The 27,458-nt window shown below is 51.3% G+C and overlaps 1 protein-coding gene across 8 annotated transcripts in view; it reads left to right on the top strand.

The window, feature by feature from the left end:
- The window catches only part of LOC119969274 (leucine-rich repeat-containing protein 63), a 71,193-nt gene that overhangs the window by 29,777 nt on the left and 13,958 nt on the right, over positions 1 to 27,458 (top strand). For 6 of the 8 annotated variants that reach the window (XR_005461325.1, XM_038802670.1, XM_038802673.1 and 3 more), the window contains 3 exons: positions 2,264 to 2,362; positions 3,671 to 3,807; positions 18,797 to 18,880. Coding sequence is in view for 7 of the 8 variants with exons in the window: in XM_038802670.1 (XP_038658598.1) it covers positions 2,264 to 2,362; positions 3,671 to 3,807; positions 18,797 to 18,880 (320 nt within the window). In the remaining variant the exon portion in view is untranslated. The remainder of the gene's footprint in view (positions 1 to 2,263; positions 2,363 to 3,670; positions 3,808 to 18,796; positions 18,881 to 27,458) is intronic. The other 2 variants (XM_038802677.1, XM_038802676.1) reach the window with 2 other exon arrangements.

Raw genomic sequence — 27,458 nt, 5'->3', positions numbered from 1 at the left:
TTTAAAGCAGACCAGCAGGCCAGCAGCACGGTTCGATTCCTGTACCAGCCTCCCCGAACGGGCGCTGGAATGTGGCGACTAGGGGCTTTTCACAGTAACTTCATTGAAGCCTACTCGTGACAATAAACGATTTTCATTTTCATTTCATTTCACCTGCACTTGCTGTACTGGATTAGATGTGTGGTGTCCACCTGATAGTGTCCCAGGAGCCTCTTCACTCATGTGCCCAACCGAGATGATGGTCACTGGGATGGTGGAGGGTGTAAGAGACGGCTGTAACGGAATGTCAATGCCATCCTCAGACCCGAACTCCAGGGTGTCCTGTGTCTCGGGCTGGGGATGGTGTTCGGGCTGCTCTCCCCGTCAGTGCTCGGCCGCCTGGGGGGCACCGGCTCTGGCACTGGCTTGGGGCGGGGGACCTTGGATGGACCCGCCCCAACAAAAGACAACATGTATGATTAGACAGCGGGCCGGGGGAGAGTGGGGGGGGGGGTGTGAGGGTGAGAGTGGTGTTGGGGTGTGGGGTGAGGGGTGTGGGAGTGAGGGTGGTGTGGGAGTGAGGGTGGTGTGGGAGTGGATGGTGTGGGGTGAGGGGTATGAGGGTGGTGTGGGAGTGGATGGCGTGGGGGTGAGGGTGGTGTAGGGGTGAGGGTGGTGTAGGGGTGAAGGTGGTGTGGGGGTGAGGAGTGTGAGGGTGGTGTGGGGGTGAGGGGTGTGGGTTGGGGGATGTGGGTTGGGGGGGTGAGGGGTGTGGGAATGAGGATGGTGTGGGAGTGGATGTTGTGGGGATGAGGGGTGTGAGGGTGAGGGGTGTGAGGGTGAGGGGTGTGAGGGTGGTGTGGGGGTGAGGGGTGGGGGGGTGAGGGAGGGGGTCTCGACACACTTGTCATGGGGAACCGCAACTCAAAGAGGTCTCACTTGCTCGCCTATGACCGCACTCCACCCCAGCGACCTCCCTTTCCTCTGTGCAACCGGCCACATTCAGGGCTCTCTGCTCGGGCATGGAGAGGGGCCGCAGTTCTACTGGTCCCCCTCTGGTCTTAACATAGAATCATACTCTCCCTCTCCCGGTGATCGTGCCCGGCCGTTTCTTGCGGGGTAGGGGGTGGGGGCGGCGGGGAAACACATACAAGGAAACCGTTAGACGGTCCGGCGCATGCAGCCCAGGGGTTGGGTATTTGGTGGCCTCGGTGGCCAGGGCACCCGGCCATGGCGGATGGCATATGGGGCAGGGTGGGGATTCGGCCTTCTCCCGGCAGAGAGGGGCTGGGTTACGGGTGTGTGGGGGGTAGGGTTAGTGCCAAGGGTACGGAGCAGCCGACTCCCCCTGTCCATGAGGGACAGTTGAGAAGGCATGGTCCAACTACTTGGAGTGATCTGCGACAATGTGGCCAGACCAATCCTTCACAACAGCGGAGACAGGTAGTAGCTCGATATGTTGTGACACTTGATGTTTGCTCACTGAAGACCTACGCACATCTTGATGCAGTATTTATCTAATATTTGTTTTTACCTTAGATTCATCTTTTTGGGTTCTGCTCGAATCTTTTCCAAATCTATCCCAGCAGTTCCCTTTAAATACTATTTAAGTACCAAGCCACTATGGTCTAGAAGGTGTTGAGTTTGCAGCATCATTGGTTCGCATTATTCTTTCTATATAAATGCTTTGTAGTTGAAATTGAGTTACTTTAACATATCTTGACAGTTTAATGTTCTTGATCATTGGGTCTCATAACCTTCTGAGCTATTTTGTGAATCACCAATTTTTTAACGGCTACAATTACACAAATCTGTTGTTAATACCTGGGCATATTGTACTTTAACCACAGTATCTGAAGAACGTTATTAGACATATAGCTAAGGTACCAATTACCTATTTAAACAATTTTCATAACTGCCAATGTCTGACATTCATTATGAACATTTGTTGAATTATTTAGGGCTGGATTGTCCGTTGGCGTGATCCTCCGTTTCGCCGGCAGCACACTCATGCCCACGGATATCCCGGCGACGTGGGGGTGTCCAAATGGGAAACCCCATTGGCCGGCTGACGGGATGGAGGATTCTGCTGCCGGCAGGGCCGCGCTGCAACAGAAAACGGGTGCGGCGGGATGGAGAATCCCGCCCTTAGTATTTCAATCATTTCAAAAGAATGCAACTTTTTTTCTCAGTGTATTAAAGTAATGACAAAAGATACAAAGGTACATTTCCAGATTTGAAGAATATGATTACCATCTTGTTTAATATTGTTACTATATCATAGGGTCATTTCATTAGCCAACTTCCTGATCTGACTGCATTTGCTTCCGTACTAAAATATCTGAACCTGTCATTCAACAGTTTTCAGGACATCCCTGTTGTGGTGAGTGTAATTTATTAAATGATCTATAATATTTATGCTTATAATTTATTCCAGTGAATGAGAGGATCATGTGACTAGGTCTAAACCAGAGCATTCCTACAGTAAAACCTCTCATGGCCAACTGTCTTTCTTAAATTAATAACTTGCATCTGGTTACCAAGGTTGCAGAACACATTAATTATGGAGAACAATACATAGCATATTGTTACACCCTCAGAATAATACCACACAATCAATGAATGATTTTGAAACCGTGCTATTCTGTAGCAAATGAAGGTTTGTTGGCATTTAATGTAGTAAACCTTCTGTATCATTACATCTGTTGAGCAACTAAGTGGTACATCAAGTAGTTTCAATGAGCTGCAATTAAAACAAAGACTATGCTATACAACACCTCCGTGATGTTTATATACACTTTTCCAATGGTGCTAGTGCTAATTTGGTGCATTAACTTGCAAACATTGCCTCTAGAAGGTAATATGAGATATTTCTGTCAGTTACGTGCTATGCTGATGATTTAGAAAGTTAAGACATTCGTTCACTGAGACATAATAAATTTCACAACACTTTTGGCTTCCCAACTTTATAGTAGTGCACCATTTAAAATTATTGTAGATTATCCAGCTCTCTTCCAAAATGTTGCTCATAGAATTTACAATCATAGAATTTACAGTGCAGAAGGAGGCCATTCGGCCCATCGAGTCTGCACCGGCCCCTGGAAAGAGCACCCTACCTGAGCCCACACCTCCACCCTATCCCCACAACCCAGCAACCCCACCTAACCTTTTGACACTAAGGAGCAATTTAGCATGGCCAATCCACCTAACCTGCACACCTGTGGGCTGTGGGAGGAAACCGGAGCACCCGAAGGAAACCCACACAGACACAGGGAGAAAGTGCAAACTCCACACAGACAGTCCCTGAGGCTGGAATTGAGCTTGGGTCCCTGGAGCCATGAAGCAGCAGTGCTAACCACTGTGCCACCGTGCCACCCCCAACATTCTTCCCAACATTTGAAATTTTTATTTATTGCTTTACTTTGTAAGCTAACTATGTTGATATAGAACATAGAACTGTACAGCACAGTACAGGCCCTTCGGCCCACGATGTTGTGCCGAACTAGTCTGGAACTAAGATCAAATCAACCTACTCCCAATCATTTTAGTGCACTCCATATGCCTATCCAATAACCGCTTGAAAGTTCCTAAAGTGTCCAACATATGTTGCCAGCAATTGTTGTACAGTACATTTAAACATTTTAAGTGCTTTATTATTAAGTTTTTATATTAACTCTGTTTTATCCTTAAGATTTATGGATTCTCCCGACTTGAAGTGTTGAATTTAAGAGACAATCCTATAATGGAAATTTCTTCTGATATTGCAAAACTGACAAACCTGAGAATCTTTGATATTTCCTTCTGCTTGGTTTCAACTCTGCCTGCTGGGTAAGGTGGTCCAAAAGTTTTGTACAGCCTAATAGCAACTTTTACCAGTGCACAAATCTTGAAACAGTTTTTTTAAAAGAGACTTATAAGCAAGTGATTGAAATCAGGAAATGTCCAGGTCTGGGTCTTTTCGCACCCATTTGAGATGGGCATCATTGTGGGAGAAAGCCAAAAATCAGTTTTGCATCATCCTAAAAACCAGGTCGTTATTGTGCACTCCAGCCGTCAAATGTGGGCTGTATTTCAACCGTGGCACATCGGGAAAGTTATTTCAATACATTTGCATCTTATTATATGGACTCCTCACTGGAATCAACACCCCACACTGGATCATCTGAGCATGTCGGTGTGCAATTAGGATGACATGTTTCATAATGGCACAAAAGCGACCTGCACTTTGCTCGTCACTTTGAGGTTAGCTTGCCTACCTTGCATCGTGCAACACTGATAGGAATCTGCTTTGTAGGAAGCACCGCATTGCCTTCAGGGGGGTGTCAAAGGTAAATCTCTACCTACCAGACCAGCAGTAAGGCAGGGGAGGCTTTTCAAGTGCTGCAGAGCTCGGGCTGTACTGGAGAAGAGAGGAAACTGTTCTGAAGCAAGGGAAGGGGCTGCAGGGCTAGTGTAACTGCTCCTTGGATACCCACGAGTTAATAGTGGGGGTGATTGAAAGTGGTAGAAGTGGGGAGGTGTGCACACAGACATATAACTAGGGGGGGGAGGGGAGTGTGCAAGGATCAGCATCCTCAGCACCAGGATGGGGGGAGTGGATGTTACCGAATGACGTAAACCGCTTGGGGCCAGAATGGGAGGAAAGGCGAGTGAAGAACCACTTCACTTTACATTATTGAGCTTGCAAAGACTGCCCTTGTCCCTGTCCATGGAGGGAGTGGACATGTTAGTCCAGTCTCCAGTCTGCCTAGCACATTGTGAGTAGGGCGTGGTCGTAACATCATGTACCTCAGTCCGTCAGGTTTCTGCAACCATAATGGGATGCAGCTGACACATTCAACCATGGGACGCATATGTAACCTAGAGACAGGGAAAAGGCATTATGGGGGTATCCCAGGTGGTATTTATTTAACTGTGTAACTGACCTCAAGTTGGGGAGGGTTGAGGGCCAAACGGGTTACCGGCACATCCATTTCAAGATATTCAGGGGCAAACAAAAGGATATGTACCACAATGGAATCCAGGAATACAGGAGAAGAATTGAGAGAGCTGTGAGGGAAGGAAACCTGAACATGATCCTCCGGGTTGATGAAAGAGGTTTCCACATCCACACAGGAAGGATCTAAGCTGGCCTGGCAGTGAGAGTTCGCAACACCATCTTCCAACCAGCAGCGATGGCTCAGTACAAAATTAAAATGAGGAGAAGCTTTGCTGGTGAGGATTGGGGGGCAGCTGTATTCACTGGGGGGCTGATTAAAGGGGCACCCAACTCAACAGTGCATTCCCAGAAGAACACAGTAACAAATCTTGCAACACCAGGTTAAAGTCCAACAGGTTTGTTTCACATCACTAGCTTTCGGAGCACTGCTCCTTGGATACTCACGAGTTAATAGTGGGGGTGATTGAAATATGGTTCAGGAACTGAAGGTGGATAGGTCTCAGCCGAGCTGGCTGGCCCAGTCAGCGGGGGCGAAGGCGCTGGTCTCAGCCGAGCTGGCTGGCCCAGTCAGCGGGGGCGAAGGCGCTGGTCTCAGCCGAGCTGGTTGGCCCAGTCAGCGGGGGCGAAGGCGCTGGTCTCAGCCGAGCTGGCTGGCCCAGTCAGCGGGGGCGAAGGCGCTGGTCTCAGCCGAGCTGGTTGGCCCAGTCAGCGGGGGCGAAGGCGCTGGTCTCAGCCGAGCTGGCTGGCCCAGTCAGCGGGGGCGAAGGCGCTGGCGGGGCTCATGAGAGTGATTGAAGGAGTGGACCGTGGAGGTTCTTGCACCTGAGGGAATGGAAGTATTTGTTTTTGTTCCCAGTACATAAAGTGTACTCTAGGATATACATTTTCATGGTGCAGAAGGTGCTATTGGCTAGTGTTTGGAGGTCGTATTATTCGACCATAGTGATTTCGGACCATGCTCCGCATTGGTCGGATGTGGTTTTGGAGAAGGGGATGTTTCAGAGGCCGGGGTGGAGGATGGACGTAGGGTTGTTAGCGGACTGGAGTTTTTGCAATAAGATCGGTAAGGTGATTGAGGAATATGTGCGTTTTAATTGCACAGGAGAAGTTTTGCGGTCAGTGGTTTGGGGGACTCAAGGCAGTAATGAGGGGGGAGGTGATTTCATTCAAGGCTAAGGTGGACAAGGAGGAGAAAGAGGAGCACTAAAAATTGATAGAGGAGATTCTGGAGGTGGATAGGAGGTGCGTGAGGGATCTGGATCCGGCCCTCTTGGCCAAGAGGAACAAGCTTCAGGCGAGGTTTGACCAGTTAACCACAGGGAAGCGGTGCACCAGTTGAGAAGGGTGAGGGGGGGCGGTCTACGACCATGGGGAGAAGGCAGGGCATATGTTGGCCGGCCAGCTCCAGAGAGAGGCAGCGGCGAGGGAGATAGTTCAGGTGTGGGCTAAGATGGGGAAGTTGGTGGTGGCCCCAGAGCAGATCAATAAAGTGTTTGAAGAAGTTAAATGAAATGAAAAATGAAATGAAAATCGCTTATTGTCACAAATAGGCTTCAAATGAAGTTACTGTGAAAATCCCCTAGTCGCCACATTCCGGCGCCTGTTCGGGGAGGCTAGTACGGGAATTGAACCGTGCTGCTGGCCTGCCTTGAGCTGCTTTAAAAGCCAGCTCTTTACCCCTGTGCACAGTTTTATAAGAAGCTATATGGGATGAAGCCATCAGAAAGAGCGAGGGATGAGGGAATTCCTAGACAGGTTGGATAATCCAAGGTTGGCTGAAGAGGATAGAATAGGCTTGGAGGGGCCAGTGGTGGAGCAAGAGGTGAAGCAGACGATTGGGAGGATGCAGGCAGGGAAGGTGCCAGGACCTGATGGATTCCAAGTTGCATTCTATAAGAAATGTAAGGATAATCTGGCACTGCTGATGGTGGGAATGTTCGAGGATGCGATAGACAGGTATGTCCTGCCACAGGTGATGGAGCAGGCTTTGATTTTGCTGTTCCTAAAGAAAGATAAGGACCCATTGGAGTGTGGGTTGTATAGGCCCTTATCCCTACTGAATCTCGAAAGTGAGGCGGTTGCTAAATGTGATCCTGTCTCTGGCGGAGGGAAAGGAGATGGAGGTGGTGGTGACACTAGACACAGAGAAGACAATTGAATGGGTAGAATGGGGTAACTTGATGGCAGTATTGGAAAGATTTGGAATTGGGCCGAGGTCGTAACGTGGGCATGGCTGTTGTACAAGGAGCCAATGGCGAGCGTTCGCACTAACAGTATGAATTTGGGATACTATTCTCTGCACCGGGGTACGAGGCAGGGATGCCTTATGCCCCCCTGTTGTTTGCACTGGCTTTAGAGCCCTTGGCTATCGCGCTAAGGAGCTCTGGGCTGTGTGCTAGTGAGGGGATTTTCCAGCATTTCCTTTTTGGTTTCAGATTCCAGCATCCGCAGTAATTTGCTTTTTGTTTTTACCAAGTATTTCATGGTCTCTAGCTGGAAATAGGGGTGGGAGTGAGATGGCTGCCATTCTGTTTGGCGGCAACCCACTTTAGGTACTTGAGTGTGCAGGTTGCTCAAGATTGGGGTGGGCTTCAAAGATATAAATTGATGGGGAAGGTGAAGGTCGACTTGTCAAGGTGGAACAATCTCTGTCATTGGCGGGCTGGGTGAAGGTAATTAAAATTAATTGGTTACCATGATTTTTGTACCTATTCCAGTGCCTGCCGGTCTTTTTACCCAAATCCTTCTTCAGGGGGGTGGACAAATTTATCTCATTTATCTGGGGGAGGGGTGAAGGTGATCAGGATTAGGAGGGTGGTCTTGCAGAGAGGGTGACAGGCGGGGGTGGGCTCGGCCTCCCAAACTTACTGTACCAGTACTGGGTGATGAATGCAAAGAAGATGCGGGGCTGGACCAAGGAGGGGGAGGCCCGATGGGTTAAGATGGAGGAGGGCAAAGGGCAGCATGGTGGCGCAATGGGTGGAACTGCAGCCTCACGGCACCGAGGTCCCAGGTTTGATCCTGGCTCTGGGTCACTGTCCGTGTGGAGTTTGCACATTCTCCCTGTCTTTGCGTGGACTTTGCCCCCACAACCCAAAGATGTGCAAGCTAGGTGGATTGGCCACGCTAAATTGCCCTGAATTGGAAAAATGAATTGGGTACCCTAAATTTATATTTAAAAAAAGATGAAGTGGGGCTTGCAACAGCGCCGCTCCCGATTGCTCCAGGAAAGTACTTGGTGAGTCGGTGGTGGTGGCCACTTTAAAGATCTGAAGGCAGTTTCAGCAACATTTTAAGCTGGGGCCGGGTCAGGAGGGATGCCGTTTAGGGTAAATCACGGGTTTGAGCCGAGGAGGATGGATAAAAGGTTTCGGAGATGGGACGAGAGGGAGAATCAAGGTTCAGGACGATTCGCGAATTTGGAGGAGTTTTGAGAGAAGTATGGATTGGCACAGGGAGAAGGATTTAGGTGCCTGCAGGCTCGGGATTGCGCAAGGAAGGTGTTCCCAACAGTGCCGGCCTTCCCGTTGCTGGAGAGGGGGGTTGTTTTGATGATCTATGGGAGGATTCTGGAGGAATATGTCTATGGAGGGGATTAAGGTGAAGTGGCAGGAGTAGCTGGGGGGGGGTGATGGAAAAGGGATTGTGGTGTGAGCCATTTACCCTTGCAGCATCTCGTAGACATAGGGCGCGATTCTCTGACCCCACGCCGGTGCGGAGAATAGCGGGCCGCGCCGGTTTTTCCCGTGACGCCGGTCCGACGCGCTCCCGCTATTCTCCCAAACGCGCAAATTTGTCGCATCGGGTTTCCCGCAAAAAAACTCGGCAAATCGGCCAATACGCCCAAAATGCCGATTATCCGGCCCCCCGCTATTCTCCGGCCCGGATGGCCCGAAGTCCCGACGTCGTGACCTGGCGTCACGACGTCGGCGATCACACCTGCTTTTAAAAGTCGTCAGCCAGTCGTGCTGGCTGACGAGAGGAGCGAGGAGGTGAGCGGACCGCCGGGGTCTGGGAAAACCGGGGAAGGCATCCCCGAGAAAGCAGCGACCAGTGGGAGGTGGGGGGGAGAGAGGGAGGGGGGAAGAGAGGGGGAGAGGGAGGGGGGGAGGGGGGAGAGAGGGCGGGAAAAGGGGGGAGAGGGAGGGGTGGAGAGGGAGGGGAGAGAGGGGGGGAGAGGTGGGAGGGGGGAGAGAATGGGGGAGAGAGGGAGGGGAGAGAGGGAGGGGGGAGAGGACGGGGAGAGAGGGAGGGGAAGAGGGGGGAGAGGAGAGGGGGGAGAGAGGGAGAGGGAGGGAGAGAGGGAGGGGGGAGGAGAGGGGGGAGAGAGGGAGGGGGAGGGGAGAGAGGGGGAGGGGAGAGAGGAGAGGGGGAGAGATATAGGGAGGGGAGAAGGGGGAGAGGAGAGGGGGAGAGAGGGAGGGGGAGAGAGGGAGGGAGGGAGGGAGTGACTCGTCCACCCCCGGTTACAAAATGTCAGCCGCCCTGCCACGGCATGACGGTCACGAGGACACGGCCGCTGGTTGCCCTGTGGCTTACGGCCACAGGACACTGACGCACCGGTGAGGAGGACGTAGTTAACTGCTCGTTGGATGCAGAAAGTGACCAGGGGTTAGGCTGGCCGCGTATCAGCAGCGCGACCAAGCCACCGGGACACACAGGTATCCCGTGGCACGCGGCTGCCGAGGTGTCGAATAACCTCCGTCTAACATGTCGTTTCTCTGCCCCCAACCACCCTTCCTTAGGTGACCATAATGTATTCGACCAGAACAGCTATGTTCAGCGCAGTGGTTGGGGCCGCTGCACTGCAGTTGGAGATCGAGCAGCGTCCACAGCCACAATCCGCAGTGGATGCAGGGCCAGCTGCAGGAGCAGAGGGAATGGCCGCAGAGTGGCCCGTCGTCGAGCAGCATGGGGGGGGGGGGGGGGGGGGGGGGGGGGGGGAGAGAGGAGAGAGTGAGGGTGCAGCCGGGGCGCCAGAGGCGACGACCGAGGCCTAGGGTGTACCATGCCCGGCTCTCTTTCCAGACAATGCCGGACATCACCTGCAGGAGGAGACTCCGGTTGAGTAGAGAGACGGTGACACATATCTGTCACCTCATGTCGCACCTCGCCCCACGTGGAACGGGAGGAGGACACGTGATCCCGGTTACCGTCAAGGTGACGGTGGCACTTAACTTCTATGCAACCGGCTCCTTCCAGTCTCCGAGCGGGGACCTATCCGGGATCTCCCAGGCATCGGTGCACAGGTGCATCCGGGATGTGACCGATGCCCTCTATGCCATCACCGACCGCTACATCACCTTTCCCGAGGACCGAGCAAGTCAATATTCACGAGCTCGTGGATTTGCGAACTTGGCCGGGATACCGATGGTGCAGGGGGTAATTGATTGTGTTCACGTCCCCATGCGCCCGCCTGCAGGGGACAGGGAAGTCTTCACAAACAGGAGGGGGACATACTCCATGAATATCCAGGTGGTATGCGACCGCCACATGAGGATCATGCACGGGTGCGCAAGGTTCCCAGGGAGTGTGCATGATGCGTACATTCTTGCGCAGTCGTTCATCCCTGCAATGTTTCAGGGAAGGCCCCCCTGGCTGAGGGGCTGGTTTCTGGGCGACAGGGGTTATCCATTGAGGTCTTGGCTGATGACGCCTATACGGATGCCTAAGACCAACGCGGAGACCCTTTACAACGAGGCCCATGCAGCAACCAGGGGTGTGGTGGAGCGCTGCCTTGGTCTCCTGTAGATGAGATTCAGGTGCCTGGACCACTCCGGAGGCGGCAGTACCAGCCCGACAGGGTGGCTCGCCTTGTCGTGGTCTGCTGTGCCCTGCACAACATCGCGATGCAGAGGGGAGATGCCCTGGTGGAGTAGGCGGAGGGAGAATCTGTGAGCTCAGAATCGTTAGACAAAGTCTGACTCATGGCAATAGCTGAACCATCCATCTCGGTGGCCGCCGAGTTCGTCAGGGACACTCCATCACGTGCCCACGTGGGGTAGCTGTGGGAGGGGGTGGAAGGGACTGCATACCCGGCACCGAGATTTCAACGCTCGTCAACCCCAGCGACACTCGCGGTCACCATCACGATCCCTGTGGCAACGGAAAAATCACACAGTCTTACAAGTTAGGTGCAACAGTGAGTTTAATGGTTAACATAATGTTCAGATGCCCTAGCCCCGACAACTAATCTGTGCCCTTCTCCCGTGCCAACTTACTTTGTGTCCCTCTTCGTTGCCTTATGGGCCCTACTACTACGTCTAAGTGAATCCCCAGATGATACAGGAGGAGTGGAGGCGGACTGCTGCGAATCGCCCCCTTCGACATGTCTCCCCGTCGGCACTCGTTTCCTGGAGCGACCCGGCCTTGCTGGGCCAGGTTGCTCCCCAGGCGTTTCGGATGATGTTGTGCCACCTTGCTCTGCCCGCTGCCCACCTGATGCACCAGGGATGGGACGGGGGGAGGCTGAGCGTTCAGGGACGTCCCATGATGGAGTTAATGGGACGGGCCCCAGAACCTCCCCCTCCCTCGGGGAGCCCGGTTGCCCCCAGGCCTCACTGTGGGACGGACGTGCGAGCGGGGAAGTGCCCCGTCGCCCCACCGACACCTGGCGCTGCCAGTCCTGGAGGCCTGCAACGGTCTCCACCAGGGGCTGAAGGTTCGCAGTGACGGAGTCCAGGGAGTGAGACATTCCCGCCAGGGACTGTGCGACCTCAACCTGTGTGTGCGCGACGCCATCCAGCACGTGTGTCAGACGGTTGATGCTCTCCGCGACTGACTGCTGGGACTGTGCCATGGCCTGCTGGGACTGGGCCATGGCGTGCTGGGACTGGGCCATGACCTGGTGACACTCGGCCAGGGCCCGTAGCGCGCCGGTAATGTTGTTTTGGCTCTGGCACATTGCTGCCTGTGAGAGGGCAACCCTGTCCAGGGTCGAGGATGACGCGTGCACATTAAACCCAACGCCTTGCAGAACCTGACCCATGGCCGAAACCGTTTCACCCATTGCCTCGACAGCGGATGCCACCCGTGCGGTGTCGGCCTGGGTGGCTTCCATGAGCGGCACCACTCCCTGCTCCTGGACGCGGTTCGACTCCTCTAACTGCATCTGCAGCTGCTGGAAGACAGCCCTCATCCCGTCATTGTGTCCCTGGGTTTCAAAATGCATCAGCTGTGCGGGTGGTTCAAGTAAATCCAGGAACCCGGGATACGTCTGGGAGCCAGCTGAATGCTGGGCTTGGGCTGCCCTCCGACAGTCCAGGCCCTCGGCTGCTCCGACCTCCACCTGCTGTACCGGCTCAGCTGTGTTGTGCGAACCAGACCGTGACCCAGGAGTCTCATCAGTTAATTGGCCAACCGAGGTGAGTGTCTCTGGGATGGTGGATGGTGTGGGAGATAGCAGTGCCGCAAGCTCTAGGTCCTCGTCTGTACAAATGTCCTCAAGGTCATCGCCCCAATGATGAGCGGCCGCAGGGCATTCGCGGCCCATGTCTGCTTCTCCCACATGTTCTGGTGTGTGTGTCGCCATCCTCTGTGCCTGCTGCTGCACAGTCTCGGGTTGGGATGATGGTACTCCTGACTGTCCTCCTGGCACCCTCTGGCGTGCGGCCCTGGGTGCGGTGGTGATGGCAGATGGTCGTCTTTGCCTCGACGCAGACAGCCCTGGTTGTTCGGCAGCACGTCCTAGGGAACAGAATGAAATGGGGTTATTTAGAAACGCTCGGCCAGGCATAGGACGGTCCAGTGGGCAGAGTGTGAAGGGACAGAGGATGGGGGGGGGGGGGGGTCCAGTGTGCAGAGTGTGAAGGGACAGAGGATGGGGAGTGGGGGTTGTCATGCAGGGTTGTCTCACTTCGTTCTGCACCTCCAACCTCGCATTGCGCGACCTCCCGGGTGCCAGAGCCCCCAGCAAGGTCCAGTGCCCTCTGCTCGAACGTGGTCGGGGGTGGAAAATGGGTGAACCCCCTCCGGTCCTGTTGCGTTCACGGTTGTTGTGAGCAGTCTTGTCCTGTTGGGAGGGGGTGCATAGATAGATCATCAATTCGGCAGGTATCATCAGGGCGTTCACATATTGGCAAAGGTTGGGGGGGAAATTTGGAACTAAACCATGGCATCTCTCCAGGGGGTCGCAGCGCTCATGTGGGTCCGTGACTACTTGGTTAACCACCCTCCACTCACTCTTCCCCCCTCCCCCTCCCCCTCGTGGCCAGGGGGAAGGTGGGTGATTAGGTACACGGAGGGGGGGATTGTTGTGACCCGGGGGCACCCTCTTGGCACTTACCCTAGCAGCCCTGGTGAGGTCGTGCAGCTTTTTGCGGCACTGCTCCCCAGACCGAGGGGTCTGCCCCACAGCACTCACGGCAGTGCCCACCTCACGCCAGGCCCGTCGCACAATGCTCGCAGGGTGGCGATGCCCTCTTCTAGGGCACATGATGCCCCTCCTCTGCTCAACCTCATCTAGGTGGGTCTCGAGGTCTGCCTCTCCGAACCTCGGGGCGGCCCTCCGTGGCTCACTCATCCTCTCCTCTTCCTCCGTTGATCTGGCCGCTCGCGCTTTTTTACGATGCGAGCCTGCGTCATCGTGTCGTCATTTGGGCATCGCAGGCTTGTGGCGTAATTTCACACGTGATTCCCGTGGCCCCGCTCCTAGCCCATTTCCTGGGCGTGAATAGCTCGGGAACGGGGCCGTATCGGGCCGTCGTGAAAGTCGGCCGATTTCACGACGGCCGTCACGATTTACCGCGGGAGCGGAGAATCGCGCCCATAGAATTTCTGCACTGTAAATTCTATGTCTATGAGATGCTGGGGCTGATACAGTTGGAAGAGGGTGCACCTCACAAAATCGAGGATGAGCCAGCTGTTTGAGGGGGTGGAGAATGTCTGTGAATGATGTGGGAGGGGCCCTGAAAATCACGTTCATATGTTTTGGTCGAGCTGGAAAGGTTTTGGAGAGAGGTATTTAGCACAGTCCCGGGGGTCTTGCACATGAATGTGTAGCCCGATCCCCTAGAGGCCATTTTCGGGGTGTCAGACCATCCCAAGTTGCAGGCGGGTGCGGAGGCAGATGTCTTAGCCTTCACCTTGCTGATCGCTCATAGGCGAGTCCTGGTGGGCTGGAGGTCAGTCTCCCCACACTGTGCCTCGGTGTGGCGGGGGGAACCTACTGGAGTTTTTGACTCTGGAGAAGGTGGAGTTTGAGCTGAGGGGGGGCAAAGGTGAGGTTCTACAATTCCTGGGTTTGTTTATTATGCACTTTTGGGAGTTAGTTGTTGTTAACTTTTGGGGTGGGTAGTAAAGGGGGCTGTTTCCTTTTCCTTTTTATATTGTTTGGGTTGTTTTGTTTCTGTTTCTCTTTTGTATGGCGAAGATGATGAAAATATGGCGAATAAAAATATTTTTAAAAGAAATTTGGTGCCAGACAATTCACAGAGAAGAAGCCTCAGGCACTCCTCATTAAATCTACGGGAAGACCTTGATATGCACTGGCCATCATTTCCGGAGCCAATACTTTTCGACACGGGAACAAAGCCCTTGAACCCTCATTCCCTGATGAATTATTGACAGCAGGAGGACCTTTGGGGACTAATGCTGACTCTTGTCTGTTCCTCATTGATACTTCAGAGAGTTCACTATCAGGAAGATGGAACCTGGATTTATTGTAGTCTACATTATCATCTGCAGGCAGAAGAGAAGGAGAAGTTTGCGACAGAGGCTCCTGGCTCACAAAAGGAAGTGCAAACACTCAATACCAAGGGCCAGCAGGACCTTTTTCAGACATGGAGACGTCATTCATAGGTGGTTTACAAGACCCAGGGTGTACAGAACTCGCATGTGCTACCTACAGATGAAGAAGAACCAGTGTCGCTGACGCCTCATCATTTCTAGGGATCGGTATCTCACATTTGCCACATTCTCCAGAAGTTGGCAGCAAGGGAACTGGGAGGGCATCCATTGCTGCTGACTATGAAAGTAACCGCCACACTGAATCCCTACACCAGTGTTGCTTCCAGGGCTCCAATGGAGATCTCTGTGGAACCTCTCAGGTCGCCACACACAAATGCATACATGAGGCCACTGACGCTGTTTTTGCCAAAGCCTACAATTATGTCAATGTCAACAGGGATCAAGCAAGTCAGACATTAGGCTTTGCTGAGATTTCCAGATTCCCACAAGGCAGGGTGCCATCAACTGAACTCATGTGGCTGTAAAAACTCTCTGTCAACAGACACTCCAATACATAAACTGGTAAGGATGCCACCTGCTCAATGTACATCTGGCCTGCGACTATCAGAAACCTATCATGCAGGTTTGCACTAGGCACCCAGGAAGCATCCACAGTTCATATATCTTGAGTAGACCGTAGATCCAAGACATCCTCAGGGGACCATACAGGACTGGCTTCTTGGTGACAAATGGTACCTGCAAAGGACATGGCTGATGATGCCCATGTGTTGGCCTTAGAATCATGCTGAGAGAAGGTATAGCTTGGTAGCACACGTGATTAGCACTGTGGCTTCACAGCGCCAGGGTTCCAGGTTCGATTCCCTGCTGGGTCACTGTCTGTACGGAAACTGCACGTTCTTCCCGTGTCTGCATGGGTTTTCTCCGTGTTCTCCGGTTTCCACCCACAGTCCAAAGACGTGCAGGTTAGGTGGATTGGCCATGATAAATTGCCCTTAGTGACCAGAAAATGTTAGGAGGGGTTATTGGTTTACAGGAATAGGGTGGAAGTGAGGGCTTAAGTGGGTCGGTTCAGACTCGATGGGCCGAACGGCCTACTTCTGCACTCTATGTTCTATGTAATGAGATTCTTGGTGAACAGAGAATTTAAGTTGCAGTTACTAGTATTGGACTCAAATTAGTTCCTCAGCGTCAGCTTGGAAAGAAAGGGGCTTTTTGGGTTGGCTCTTCCATTTCCTTCCTCTTACTGCTCCTGTTCTCCTCCCCAGTTGCTCGCCTGGCAGCTAGTTGCAAGGGCTGTGCCCACATGATAACTATTTTATGCAGCATGCAGCAAACCAGAGACCTACTCAGGTAAGGCCTGAAGAGCTCCTCCAAACTAGTCCAGTCCATGGAGAAGTTGTTTGCAGCACACTGAACAATCTGCTCCATCACATTTCTTGTGGCAACATGGCTCTCATTGTATGCATGCTACACACATGTCCGTGAGTTGTGAACAACAGTCATGAGCCATTTAGTCAGCAAATGCCCCTTGTCACACCCTTAAAATGGAAGAATTGTAGCTGGCACAGTGAACTACTGTATCAGAAAGAGCTCATGACTGTTGCCAAGATGCTAGACGTTGGCCTACATTATTAATTGTCTATGGTTTCACACACCAGGTGAACGTTGATGGAAGGAAATGCCTTCTGATTCCAGTATATTACAGAGTTGATATGTGGCAGTCACAAAACAATGTACCTGTCAACAATGGTGCTTTGCACCATGGGGAAGCCTATAATCCCGAACAAACCCTTTTCCTCCCTCCACCTATTGCTCTCTGGCAAGATGGAATAAAATGTAGTTATTTCTCAATGAATAGAGAGCATCAGTGACCACTTTAGGCAACAGTGGACAGCAAACTGCGCGATGTTGCTAAGTACCTTCAGATCCAGTCATGCTCCATTCCAAGAGGAATGGCAGTCAACCAGTGCACCTACATCTGGTAGCAACTAGTTTGTGCAGAAGCCTTGAAGTCAGCACAAACTCTTCAGCACCCACCACGTCATTCTCTGTTGAATTTTACAACTTGAAACAACTATGGGAAATGCCAAACTGAATTGTGTTAAAAGCTGTTAACCTGTGAATGATTCTAAAGTAAAAGTTAAGTCGCTATAGTCTCAGTTGGCTACAGGCTGCTTTCCGCTTTGAGGGGAGAGCTGACTGGTGGTGATTTAACCTGAGGATCACCGCACCTCAGGCAAGGGGCAATATTGAGACGGTGGGCCTCCATGAATAACCTCAGCCGGTACGGAAATTGAATCTGCCCTGCTCTGCATCACAAATTGTCCAGCCAACTGAACTGATGGTCCTGTAATTTAGCATTGATGAGACGTCCTTCATGTAGCTTCACACATGATCAGCTGGAGTCTGGAACTTCAAAATGGAAGAACTGGCATCAAATTCACATTGCCCAATCCACATCAAAACGTGGCTTGACCAAATTTATGTGTTTAATTGTCACACAATCAAACAACCTGAGGTGGCAACCCTATCCTAAATTAAACGGCCAGGAATTCTGTGTATTTTTAAATGTAATAAATGATCCTGAAAAAAATATGAGGCGCGATATGTTGGCCAACACCGAAATAGCGAAACGCGATTAGGCATAGAATTGGTTCCGACGCCAAAATCGCGGCGGCGCCAATTTGTAGCCAAATCGTGATTCTCCGACACCTCGACAGCGACGCCAGTGGGTTCCGGAATGCATGTACAGTAAACAGCGTTTGTATATCATTAGCGGGCTCGATCCGATATTCTCCGGGGCCTCCGCGATTCTCCTCCCCCGATGAGCCGAGTTCCCAAAGGCGTGGTTCATGTGTGCTTTTAAAAATCGTGAAACCGGCGTGGTGGCTGCTGAGGAAGAGAGAGGGATTATGAAAAATGCCCAACATCAACTTAGATTGCAGATAGTTGTGCTGCTCGCTGGGGGGAGTAGCGGGGGGTGGGGTTGGGGTGGACAGACACCATTGCCGCGGCCGGGAAGGCAGCCATGCAGCTGCGAATGCCGCTGACTACTCACTGTGAACTTAGTGCCACGGGTCGGATGGGTCTCTCCCCCCCCAGTCACCCCCTGGGTGCCTTCTGGCCCCAGCCAACACATCAGCTGTATGGACGCGCCCCAGCACAACCAGTGCCATCTTGTTGGCTGGGATGTGTGTGTGGGGATTGTAATGTGTATGTGCGGCTTCAGCTTGTCTGCCTCCCGAGTGTCAATCCCAGACCCAGCGAATCCCGCACTATTTTCCATTGGAATTGATTGTGTTCCACGTGGTGCCGGTGCTAGCCCCTCAATAATAACGGAATCAGTCCAGTGCGGCGCCAGTTTTGCTGATGTTAAAGTCCACGAATTCTGCATTGGTGTCACCACTCTCAGAATTGGAGAATCCCATTCCCGGAGTCTGCTAGTATTGTTTTCAGAATATAACATATGATATTATTCCAAGAAATACCAATATCCAATAGTGAATAGCTTGTTTTTTATATACAATTTGTTGAACATGTCACTATCAATATTTTGATACTTTATTGTGGAGAAGCATTGTAGATTTTAATTGCTGTTGCACATTTGTTCTTACAACTTACCAATTTTGCTGACATAGTTGTAATATATTTTCTCAACTTACATTTATATAGCACCTTTAATGTAGTCAAACATCTCAAGGTGTTATAATAGGAGTGTTACCAAATTCAATTTGACACTAAGCAACATAAGGAGATATTAGAGTTGATGACCAAAAGCTTAATCAAAGAGATAGGGTTAAGGAGCACCTAAAAGAAGGGGAGAGAAGTAAAACTTGAAGATTTTGGGAGGGAATTCCAGAACTTAGCACCAAGGCAACAAATGGAGCAACGATGAAAATCAGGATGTGAATGAGGGCAGAACTGGTTGAACAAAGAGATCAACACAAGAAATTTAATCCAGTATTGGTTCATTTTTAAATTTCAAGCACACCAATTTGTAAGCATCAAATTAATTACATTGAATTAAGCTATGTGACAACTGACAAATGGAAATGGTTCCTTGGTTAGGCAGAATACAATTCAGGCTACACAATGGCAGCATTGTGCTCTAGTCCAGAAAAATCTTTGCCAATTAAGAACATAAATAACATTAGATTAATCTTAAATAGATATGGATTTTTTTTTTAACAGGCTATTCCTCTTATCAAATCTTCAGTCTCTGAATGTTGCCTACAACAAGATATCATTAATTTCCAACGACATTAAGAACTTAAGGTTAGTGAACAGTGTTTTTGTATTCTTAACATTGCAGCATTTGTAGTGATGTATCAGTGCAGATTAGCTTTCAGTAAAGTATCTGATTCCTGATTAAAAACCATTAAACATTTACATGTACATAAAGAATAAGGAATCGGATGCACAATTTCAAAAGTTGCAGATGACACCAGATTGGGGTATAGTTAATATAAGGAAGGTTGGGCCATCATGCATTAATAAACTAGCAGTATGAGTGTATAAGAACATAGAACATACAGTGCAGAAGGAGGCCATTTGGCCCATCGAGTCTGCACCATCCCACTTAAGCCCTCACTTCCACCCTATCCCCATAACCCCTCCTAACCTTTTTGGACACTATGGGCAATTTAGCATGGCCAATCCACCTGCACATCTTTGGACTGTGGGAGGAAACCAGAGCACCCGGAGGAAACTCACTCGGACACGGGGAGAACGTGCAGACTCTGCACAAACAGTGACCCAATGGGGAATAGAACCTGGGACCCTGGCGCTGTGAAGCCACAGTGGTATCCACTTGTGCTACCGTGCTGCCCACACGTAATTAATTTCAATATAGGTAAATGTGTTGGTATATTTTGGTATAAGGAGAAATAAGGAGGCTACATACATCTTTCAAAATGAGAGTGTAAATAGAGAAGAGGAGCAATGGGACCTGGAGTACAATTTCACAAATTAATAAAAGTGGAATACAGGTTAACAAGGACATGGAAAAGATTAACCAGGCACCGGGGTCATTTCTTCAGGAAAAGTAGAGAAGTTACCTGAAACTTATATATAACCTTGGTTAGACTACACTCAGAGTACTGTGCATAGTAATGTCATAAAAATAATTTAGAGACATTTCAGAAGGTGTATTACAAAGATCATACCAGAACAGAAAGACATTGGGTAGGATTCCCATTAGCCGATGGCGAAATCGCGAAATGTGAATAGGCAGAGAATTGTTTTCGACTCCAAAATCGCGGCGGCCGCCTATTTTACGGCAAATCGCAATTCTCTGTCACCTCGTCAGCAGCCTCGATGTGTACCGTAATGCACGTACAGTAAGCACCGTTTGCATATCATGAGCAGGCCTGACTCAGTATTCTCCGGGGACTCCGCGATTCTCCTCCTCCGATGGACCGAGTTCCTGACACCGCGGGTTCCTTGTGCTTTTAAAACCGTGAAACCGGCATCACAGCTGATGAAGGAAGGAAAGGAGGTAAGACACAGAGAGGAGCGACTGGGGGTTGCCGGGCCAGACGCACTGACCGGGCTGGCTGGGATGTGGGGGCCCTGCCAGGGTCGGGGAGGGGGGGAAACAGGCCGAGTGGCCGGGGTTATTTCCTACAGGACTGGGACAGTGTCCAGACATGGACGGTCATTATCAGGGCCTGCAAGGCAACCATTTTGCTGCACGCCCCACTAACCACCCACACCTTGGCCCCTGGTTCTGCAGAGTAACACCGGCCATATTGGTGCCCACACCCCCCCTTGCCAACCCAGCCGCCACCCGCCGGCAGCCCCCCAGGGCAACATCCACCTACTGGGGCTGTGGTGCCTACCCCTGGTGGGTTGGCAATGCAAGCCAATGGTACCCCTGGCACCAGAGGCATCCAAGGTACTGTCAAACGACAGGGACTGGGGTGCGGGGATGGGGGGGGTGGAGGGACATGCGGGGGCGGAACCCGCAGTACCAACCGGGGCTACCATGTAGCCCGGTGGACCTGGTTGGCACAGGGATATGCACCATGCTAACATGTTGGCTTTTCTCACCCTGCAGACAATGGATATGAAATGAAAATGAAAATTGCTTATTGTCACGAGTAGGCTTCAATGAAGTTACTGTGAAAAGCCCCTAGTCGCCACATTCCGGCGCCTGTCCGGGGAGGCTGGTACGGGAATCGAACCGTGCTGCTGGCCTGCTTGATCTGCTTTAAAAGCCAGCGATTTAGCCCAGTGAGCTAAACCAGCCCCATGATATTGAAATTCAACCAGTAATGTTGGCCTTCCTGCTGGTCGCCACAGCCCTGGGGGATGCCCCGCGGCTGTACGAGCTGGAGCTGCTCGAGGAGGAGGAGGAAGCTGCAGCAGCGGAGCGGTCAGCAGAGAGGCAGGTAGGTGGCAGCCACTCAGGTTGGATAGCCAGCTGCCCAACAAGCCGAGTTGGAGGAGGTGCCAAGGAGGCGCGCATGAGGCCTCATGCGTCAAAGACTTTATGCAGGGGGAACAGTATGACATATCTGCCAGATCATGGCGCACCTGGCACCACAGGGGTATGGGGGAGGACACCCACTCCCGGTAGTCTTCTAGGTGTAAGTCGCCCTGAACATTTTACGTGACAGGGTCCTTCCAAACACGAGTGGGGACCTGTCCGGGATCTCACAGACCTTGGTGCACAGGTGCCTCCACGCCGTCATGGAGGCCTTATATGCCCAGGTGCCTCAATACATCCATTTCGATGTGGACCAAGCCCACCAGGATGCCCGGGCAGCCTCCACTGCAGATGTCAACCTTGCGGTGCTGGCTAGGGTTGCACACACACACCCCCCCCCGACCCAAGACACCCCGCCCAACCAGCTGCCACTCACCGGGGGACCACCCAGGGCCACACCCACGGCAACCCCCCCCAGTGAGGGCACCTGGCACCACAGGGGTATGGGGGAGGACACCCACTCCCGGTAGTCTTCTAGGTGTAAGTCGCCCTGAACATTTTACGTGACAGGGTCCTTCCAAACACGAGTGGGGACCTGTCCGGGATCTCACAGACCTTGGTGCACAGGTGCCTCCACGCCGTCATGGAGGCCTTATATGCCCAGGTGCCTCAATACATCCATTTCGATGTGGACCAAGCCCACCAGGATGCCCGGGCAGCCTCCACTGCAGATGTCAACCTTGCGGTGCTGGCTAGGGTTGCACACACACACCCCCCCCCGACCCAAGACACCCCGCCCAACCAGCTGCCACTCACCGGGGGACCACCCAGGGCCACACCCACGGCAACCCCCCCAGTGAGGGCAGTGCCAGCCAATGGTACCCCTGGCAGCAAGGACGGGTGCCAGGACCGGGGGCACCGATGGTGCCGGACACTGACGGGGTGGGGGGGACATGTGTCAGCGGAGCCCGCACTGCCAACCGTGTAGACCATTGAACCTGATTGGCTTCAGGAATATGCACCATGCTAACATGTTGGCCATACGCCCCATGTAGACAATGGCGTTTGGGGTTCAACCAGCAATAGTGGCCGCCAGGGTAATGGTCACAGTTCTGCGAGATCCCCTGCGGCCACGTGAGCGGGTACTGTTCAGAGAAGTGGGGGAAACTACAGCAGCGGAGCAGGCAGCAGCAGAGGACTTGGCTGCAGAGGAACGGGCTGCAGAGGGTCAGGTGGTGGCTGCACAGGCTGGAGGGCTGTCCACCCAACAGGCCGTGGAGGAGGAGGTGCCAAAGAGGCACCGCATAAGGCCTCATGTGTAGCGGCGCCACCTGTCATTCAAGGACCTCCCGGACTAGACATGCCGGCGGAGACTCCAGATGAGCAGAGAGACAGTGCGACACATCTGCCATATGATGGCACATTTGGCACCGCAGGGGTATGGGGTGAGGACACCCTCTCCCAGTGACCGTCAAGGTGTCAGTCGCCCTGAACTTCTACGCGACGGGGTCCTTCCAGCCGCTGAGTGGGGACCTGTCCGGGATCTCACAGCCCTCGGTGCACAGGTGCATCCATGCCGTCAAGGAAGCCCTATATGCCCAGGTGGAGCAATATATACATTCCCATGTGGACCGAGCCCACCAAGATGCCTGAGCAACGGGGTTCACCACCATTGCCGGGATGCCCCAGGTCCAGGGGTGATAGACGGGATGCATGTCGCCCTAAAGGCACCTGCGGATAACAGGTCGCTCTACACAAGCCGAAAGGGGTACCACTCAATGAACGTCCAGGTCTGTGACCATCAGCTGTGCATCGTGCACCTCTGTGCCCGATACCTGGGCAGTGTGCACGACTCTTTAATCCTGGCACACTCGCCGGTCCCTGACATGTTTGAGGGGCACCCCTCGGCTGAGGGGTTGGCTCCTGGGCGACAGCGGTTACCCACTGCAGCCGTGGCTGATGACACCTATCCGGAGGCAATAGGCTGACGCGGACACCTGCTACAACAACGCCCATATAGTGACCAGGAGTGTGAAGATTAGCTTCAGGTGCCTGGACCGCTTTGGAGGGGCCCTCCAGTATGATGCTGAGAGGGTCGACCCTCTCAGTATCCTCAAGATGAGGAAAGGCAGGCCTCGTCTGACAAGGAGAGTGCGGGGGAGGGGGAACGATGAGCAGGACATGGTGCCCGGGGAGGCCCGACAGCGTTATCGCCAGCCTTCACCAACTAAGAGGGGGAGGGGGGTGCTGGCCAGGGGCATGGACACCACATCCTAGCACCACACCCCCTCACTTCCCACAGCGCCAGACCGCCCGCTTGCACACTCCTCCGTTATGCATACCTGCGGCGCTATGAGCTGGGGGCCCTGGGTTGGCAGAAACAGCGGGTCTGGTCCATGAGATGGAGGATGATGACAAACTGCCCTGCAATGAGCTCTGGTGCACCATCGTATGACAGTGTCTGACTCATGCCCACGGTAGCACCTTCCACCTGAGTGATCGCTGCATGCGAGCTGGCCAGTCCATCACATTGTCCTACTGAATCCCTGGCGTGGGGATGGTCCTCCCACAGGGCCTGCACTGGAGCCCTGCCTCCAGCCAGCCCGGACCAGTCCACCCCCACACTCATCAGACAGAGCACCAAGGCAGGTTTTAACATTGTTAACAGGTGTTTATTGCAAAGAAATATATACAGTCTGTGCCCTAACCCCCATAACTAAACTGTGCCCTGCACCTGTGCCAACTTAACTGATGTCTAACGTTCTGGCCTTATGGGCCCTGACACTACTCTGAGGTGGTTCCCCAGATGATAAAGCAGGAGTGGAGGCTGTAACTCCTGCCCTGCAACAAGTTGGTGAGCATCTCCTGGGGCGACCCGGCCTGGATGGGCCCGGCCGCTGCTCAGGTGTCCCGGGTGGCGTGGTACTGCCCTGTTCTGCCTGCTGCCCACCAGATACACCAGGAACAAGAAGGGGGGCGGGGGGAATGTCTGACGTGCTGGGGTATTCCGGCACCTCCCCTGAAAAATGAAAAAAATGAAAATCGCTTATTGTTACAAGTGTGGTGATTGTATATAAGTGTAGATGCAATACAACTGAGCAAGCACTAGAGGGAGCACGGGAGAGCTATAAATACAGAGGAACAGGAAGTGAGGGGACACTTCACAGAAGGGAGAACTGGTAGCAAGACACAGGCAGGCAGCTTTGAGGTAGCTGTAAGTTGAGCACTGAAGACAGAACAAACTCACAATAAAGCATCTACTCCAACTTTGAGACTACGAGCGTTATTAAGACACAAGGAACAACACATGGTACCAAGGAGTGGCTTCAGGCGCTTACTCCAAGATTACTCAGCTGCAGACACAGAAAGACCAAAATGGCAAGAAAAACTCCTACTGGGCATTTGACTTGGGAAGACCTCGCTTATTCGATGATGTGGGTTGGAACCCCACCTCAGCTGAACATAACCGGTAATGTACGTAATGTCTGGTAAAGATTTAAACAAGTATTCGATATATATATCATAGCTAATGATTTAGCAGCAGCCTCAGACAAAATGAAAATAGCACTGCTCATCACAGGACATGAAGCTAGAGAAGTATATAATGGATTTAAATACTCGAAAGCTGAAGACAGCAACAACTTACAAATAATACTAAAAAAATTTGAAGAGTACTGTATGGAATTTGAACAGCACTGTATGCTCAGAGGCCAAACTGCACAGGGACTGAGTGATGCAAAACTCAAACAATCACTATCAGAACAGAAAGGGTTCAGTCCAGAAATCGCGAGTGAAAAGTACAGATCAAAAGGAAACAGTAACTTGAACGTCTCACATAGACAATACACTGAAATCCAGTTGAGATCAAAAGGAATAAGTAACTTGAACTTTTCACAAAGACAAAATGCTGAAATCCAGTTCAGAGCGAAAGGAAAAGGTAACAAACTTTTCAGAAAGGAAAAACGCTGAAATCCGCTGTAAAATGGCGTTGGAGCACATTTTACAGTCTCGGGGCAACAAAGGACGAAAATCTCCGTCTGCGCATGTGCAGGAAACAGAAGCCGCACATGTGCAGTTACAATCAGCCGTTTTGCATTCTGCACATGCGCAGTTAAAAAAGGTTTTGGTCGCGGATCGTTATGCGCATGCCCAGTTGAAAGGAACGAGTGCACCATTCGAAGATGGTTCTGCGCATGTGCAAGCCGCGCATGCACAGTGGGCACAAAACCGCACAGTAAAGGAAGGCCAATTTGTGCATGCGCAATCAAATCCTACGCATGACATCACGAGTGTCATGACGTCTGAGGACCCGGACCACGCCCACTTAAAAGGGAAATGCCCGAAAATTAAAATCTAGATACTTAAAGCTGTAAAACCCAATTTCCTTACCTCAAAAGACAGAAAAACGCCTGAACTTACACTAGCATTTGAAAATAACTCTCACAACACCCTGGAACAAGCAGTCTGCACCACCCAAAGTGAAGAGAACAAAAACAATCACGAAACAAAAAAAGATGTTTGTTTTTCGAACAATACTACTCAGACATGGCTGAATTATTTGGATATGCAAAAAATGATGAAGAAAACGATACCAAATCCGAAGCAAAAAAAGATGATTTGCTTTTCGAACAATTCTACTCAGACATGGCTGAGTTATTCGGATATGCTGATCACAGCATCAGCAACACGGTCGCAAAGCTCAACACGACTCTACTCGTGGTAGATGAATCCAACACCATGGTGCCATGGCAGATCGTCGATACATTGGATGACAGCAATACCGAAGACGACGCCACACAGAGAGCACAGAAAGACTCCACAGAGAGAGCGATGACAGGCTCCACAGTGAGAGTGATGAAAGATTCCACAAAGAGAGTGACGTGAGCCTCCACAGACAGCTCGTTGAAAGACTCCAAAATGGAAGCAAGCAAACACTCCCTAGCGAACACCATGCATGAACAAGACCATGAAGGTCAACCCGCCGTATCTGAGAAACCGCAAGCAGACTATGAAAGTCTACCAAGCTCACATATTCAAGAAGAAGACAATGTAAATCTACCCACTGCATGCGAAAACAGTGACAATGTGATCACACTCGACATACAGGAGGTGCAGGAGCACAGCGAGACTGACAGATCTCAGCTCGTCTGTACAGAAGCACAGAGTAGGGCCACCCAAGAGTCCAGAGAGACCACGTCAATAAAAACCATGAAGATTTTAACTCCAGAAGAGGAGCACCAAGAGTCCAGAGAGACCACGTCAATAGAAACCATGAAGATTTTGACTCCAGAAGAGGAGCACCAAGACCAACAAGAAAATGAAATCGTGAAGAACTTGACTCCAGAAGATGAGCACCAAGAAAGCAAAGGAGATGAATTAAATCCACCACAAATTACTCCAGAAGAGGAGCACCAAGGAAGCAAGGAAGAGGAAGCAAATCCACCACAAATGACTGATGTCACCAGCATCAATGCAACATCAGATCATTCTCACCATTCTCTAGACGAAACGTTCAATGTAACAGATTCCACAAAGGACACTCGCACCATTAACTGTGACAATGACTCAAATTATCCACACGGGACACTCATTGAGCACAACATGAAAAACAAAAACCACAAGAAGCACAGCAGAAACGAGAACAACAACAGCAAGAACAAAAGCAACATGAAGCGCGATAAGAACAACAAAAATCGCTAGAACGCTGCAGAAACAAGAACAACAGCAACAACAAAAACTACAAGAAGAACAACAAAACCAACAAGAAGCACAACAAAGATAGCGACAAGAACCAAGACAAAAACGACAAAAACAACAACAAGAACGACAATGAAAACAACAAAGACAGAAACGACAAAAACAGCAACAAGAACGACAACGAAAACAACAAAGACAGGAACGACAGAAACAACAGCAATGAAACAACGACTTGTACAAAATGGTACAACTCTGCATATGAAGGACAATGCCACAGCACACTGCAAAACAATGACAAGACTACAAACATGCCATGGGATGACAACGAATCGCACAAACTCACATCTGCTCCAGAACAAGCAAGCACACCAGCTTTCAAGGCAGATGACACACTAAATCGATACCACAAGCACAGAAAAAAGTCCATGTCAGTCAACATCAGTGGTTTGACCATTCAAACACCTCGGGATGATGTATGAGTTACTTAAAATAACAAGAACACCGACAACATTCACAACGGAGTTGCAATAGCAATATCACCACGTCAACAACGAGAAAGAAAAAACTCAATGAACAAATTAATCAAGTTTAGACTCATAAATGTTTTTATGAAGATTGGACTCATAAATATAAATTGGCTTTGTAAAATATGCAATAGCACCATCACTTGTATAGATACACATATCGTAAGTAATCTAACTGTTTTGTACAATTTTCTTTAACAAT

The sequence above is a fragment of the Scyliorhinus canicula genome, chromosome 7, assembly GCF_902713615.1.
Source record: "Scyliorhinus canicula chromosome 7, sScyCan1.1, whole genome shotgun sequence".
NCBI classification, from domain to species: domain Eukaryota; kingdom Metazoa; phylum Chordata; class Chondrichthyes; order Carcharhiniformes; family Scyliorhinidae; genus Scyliorhinus; species Scyliorhinus canicula.
This window is presented reverse-complemented; position numbering and strand designations above follow the sequence as displayed.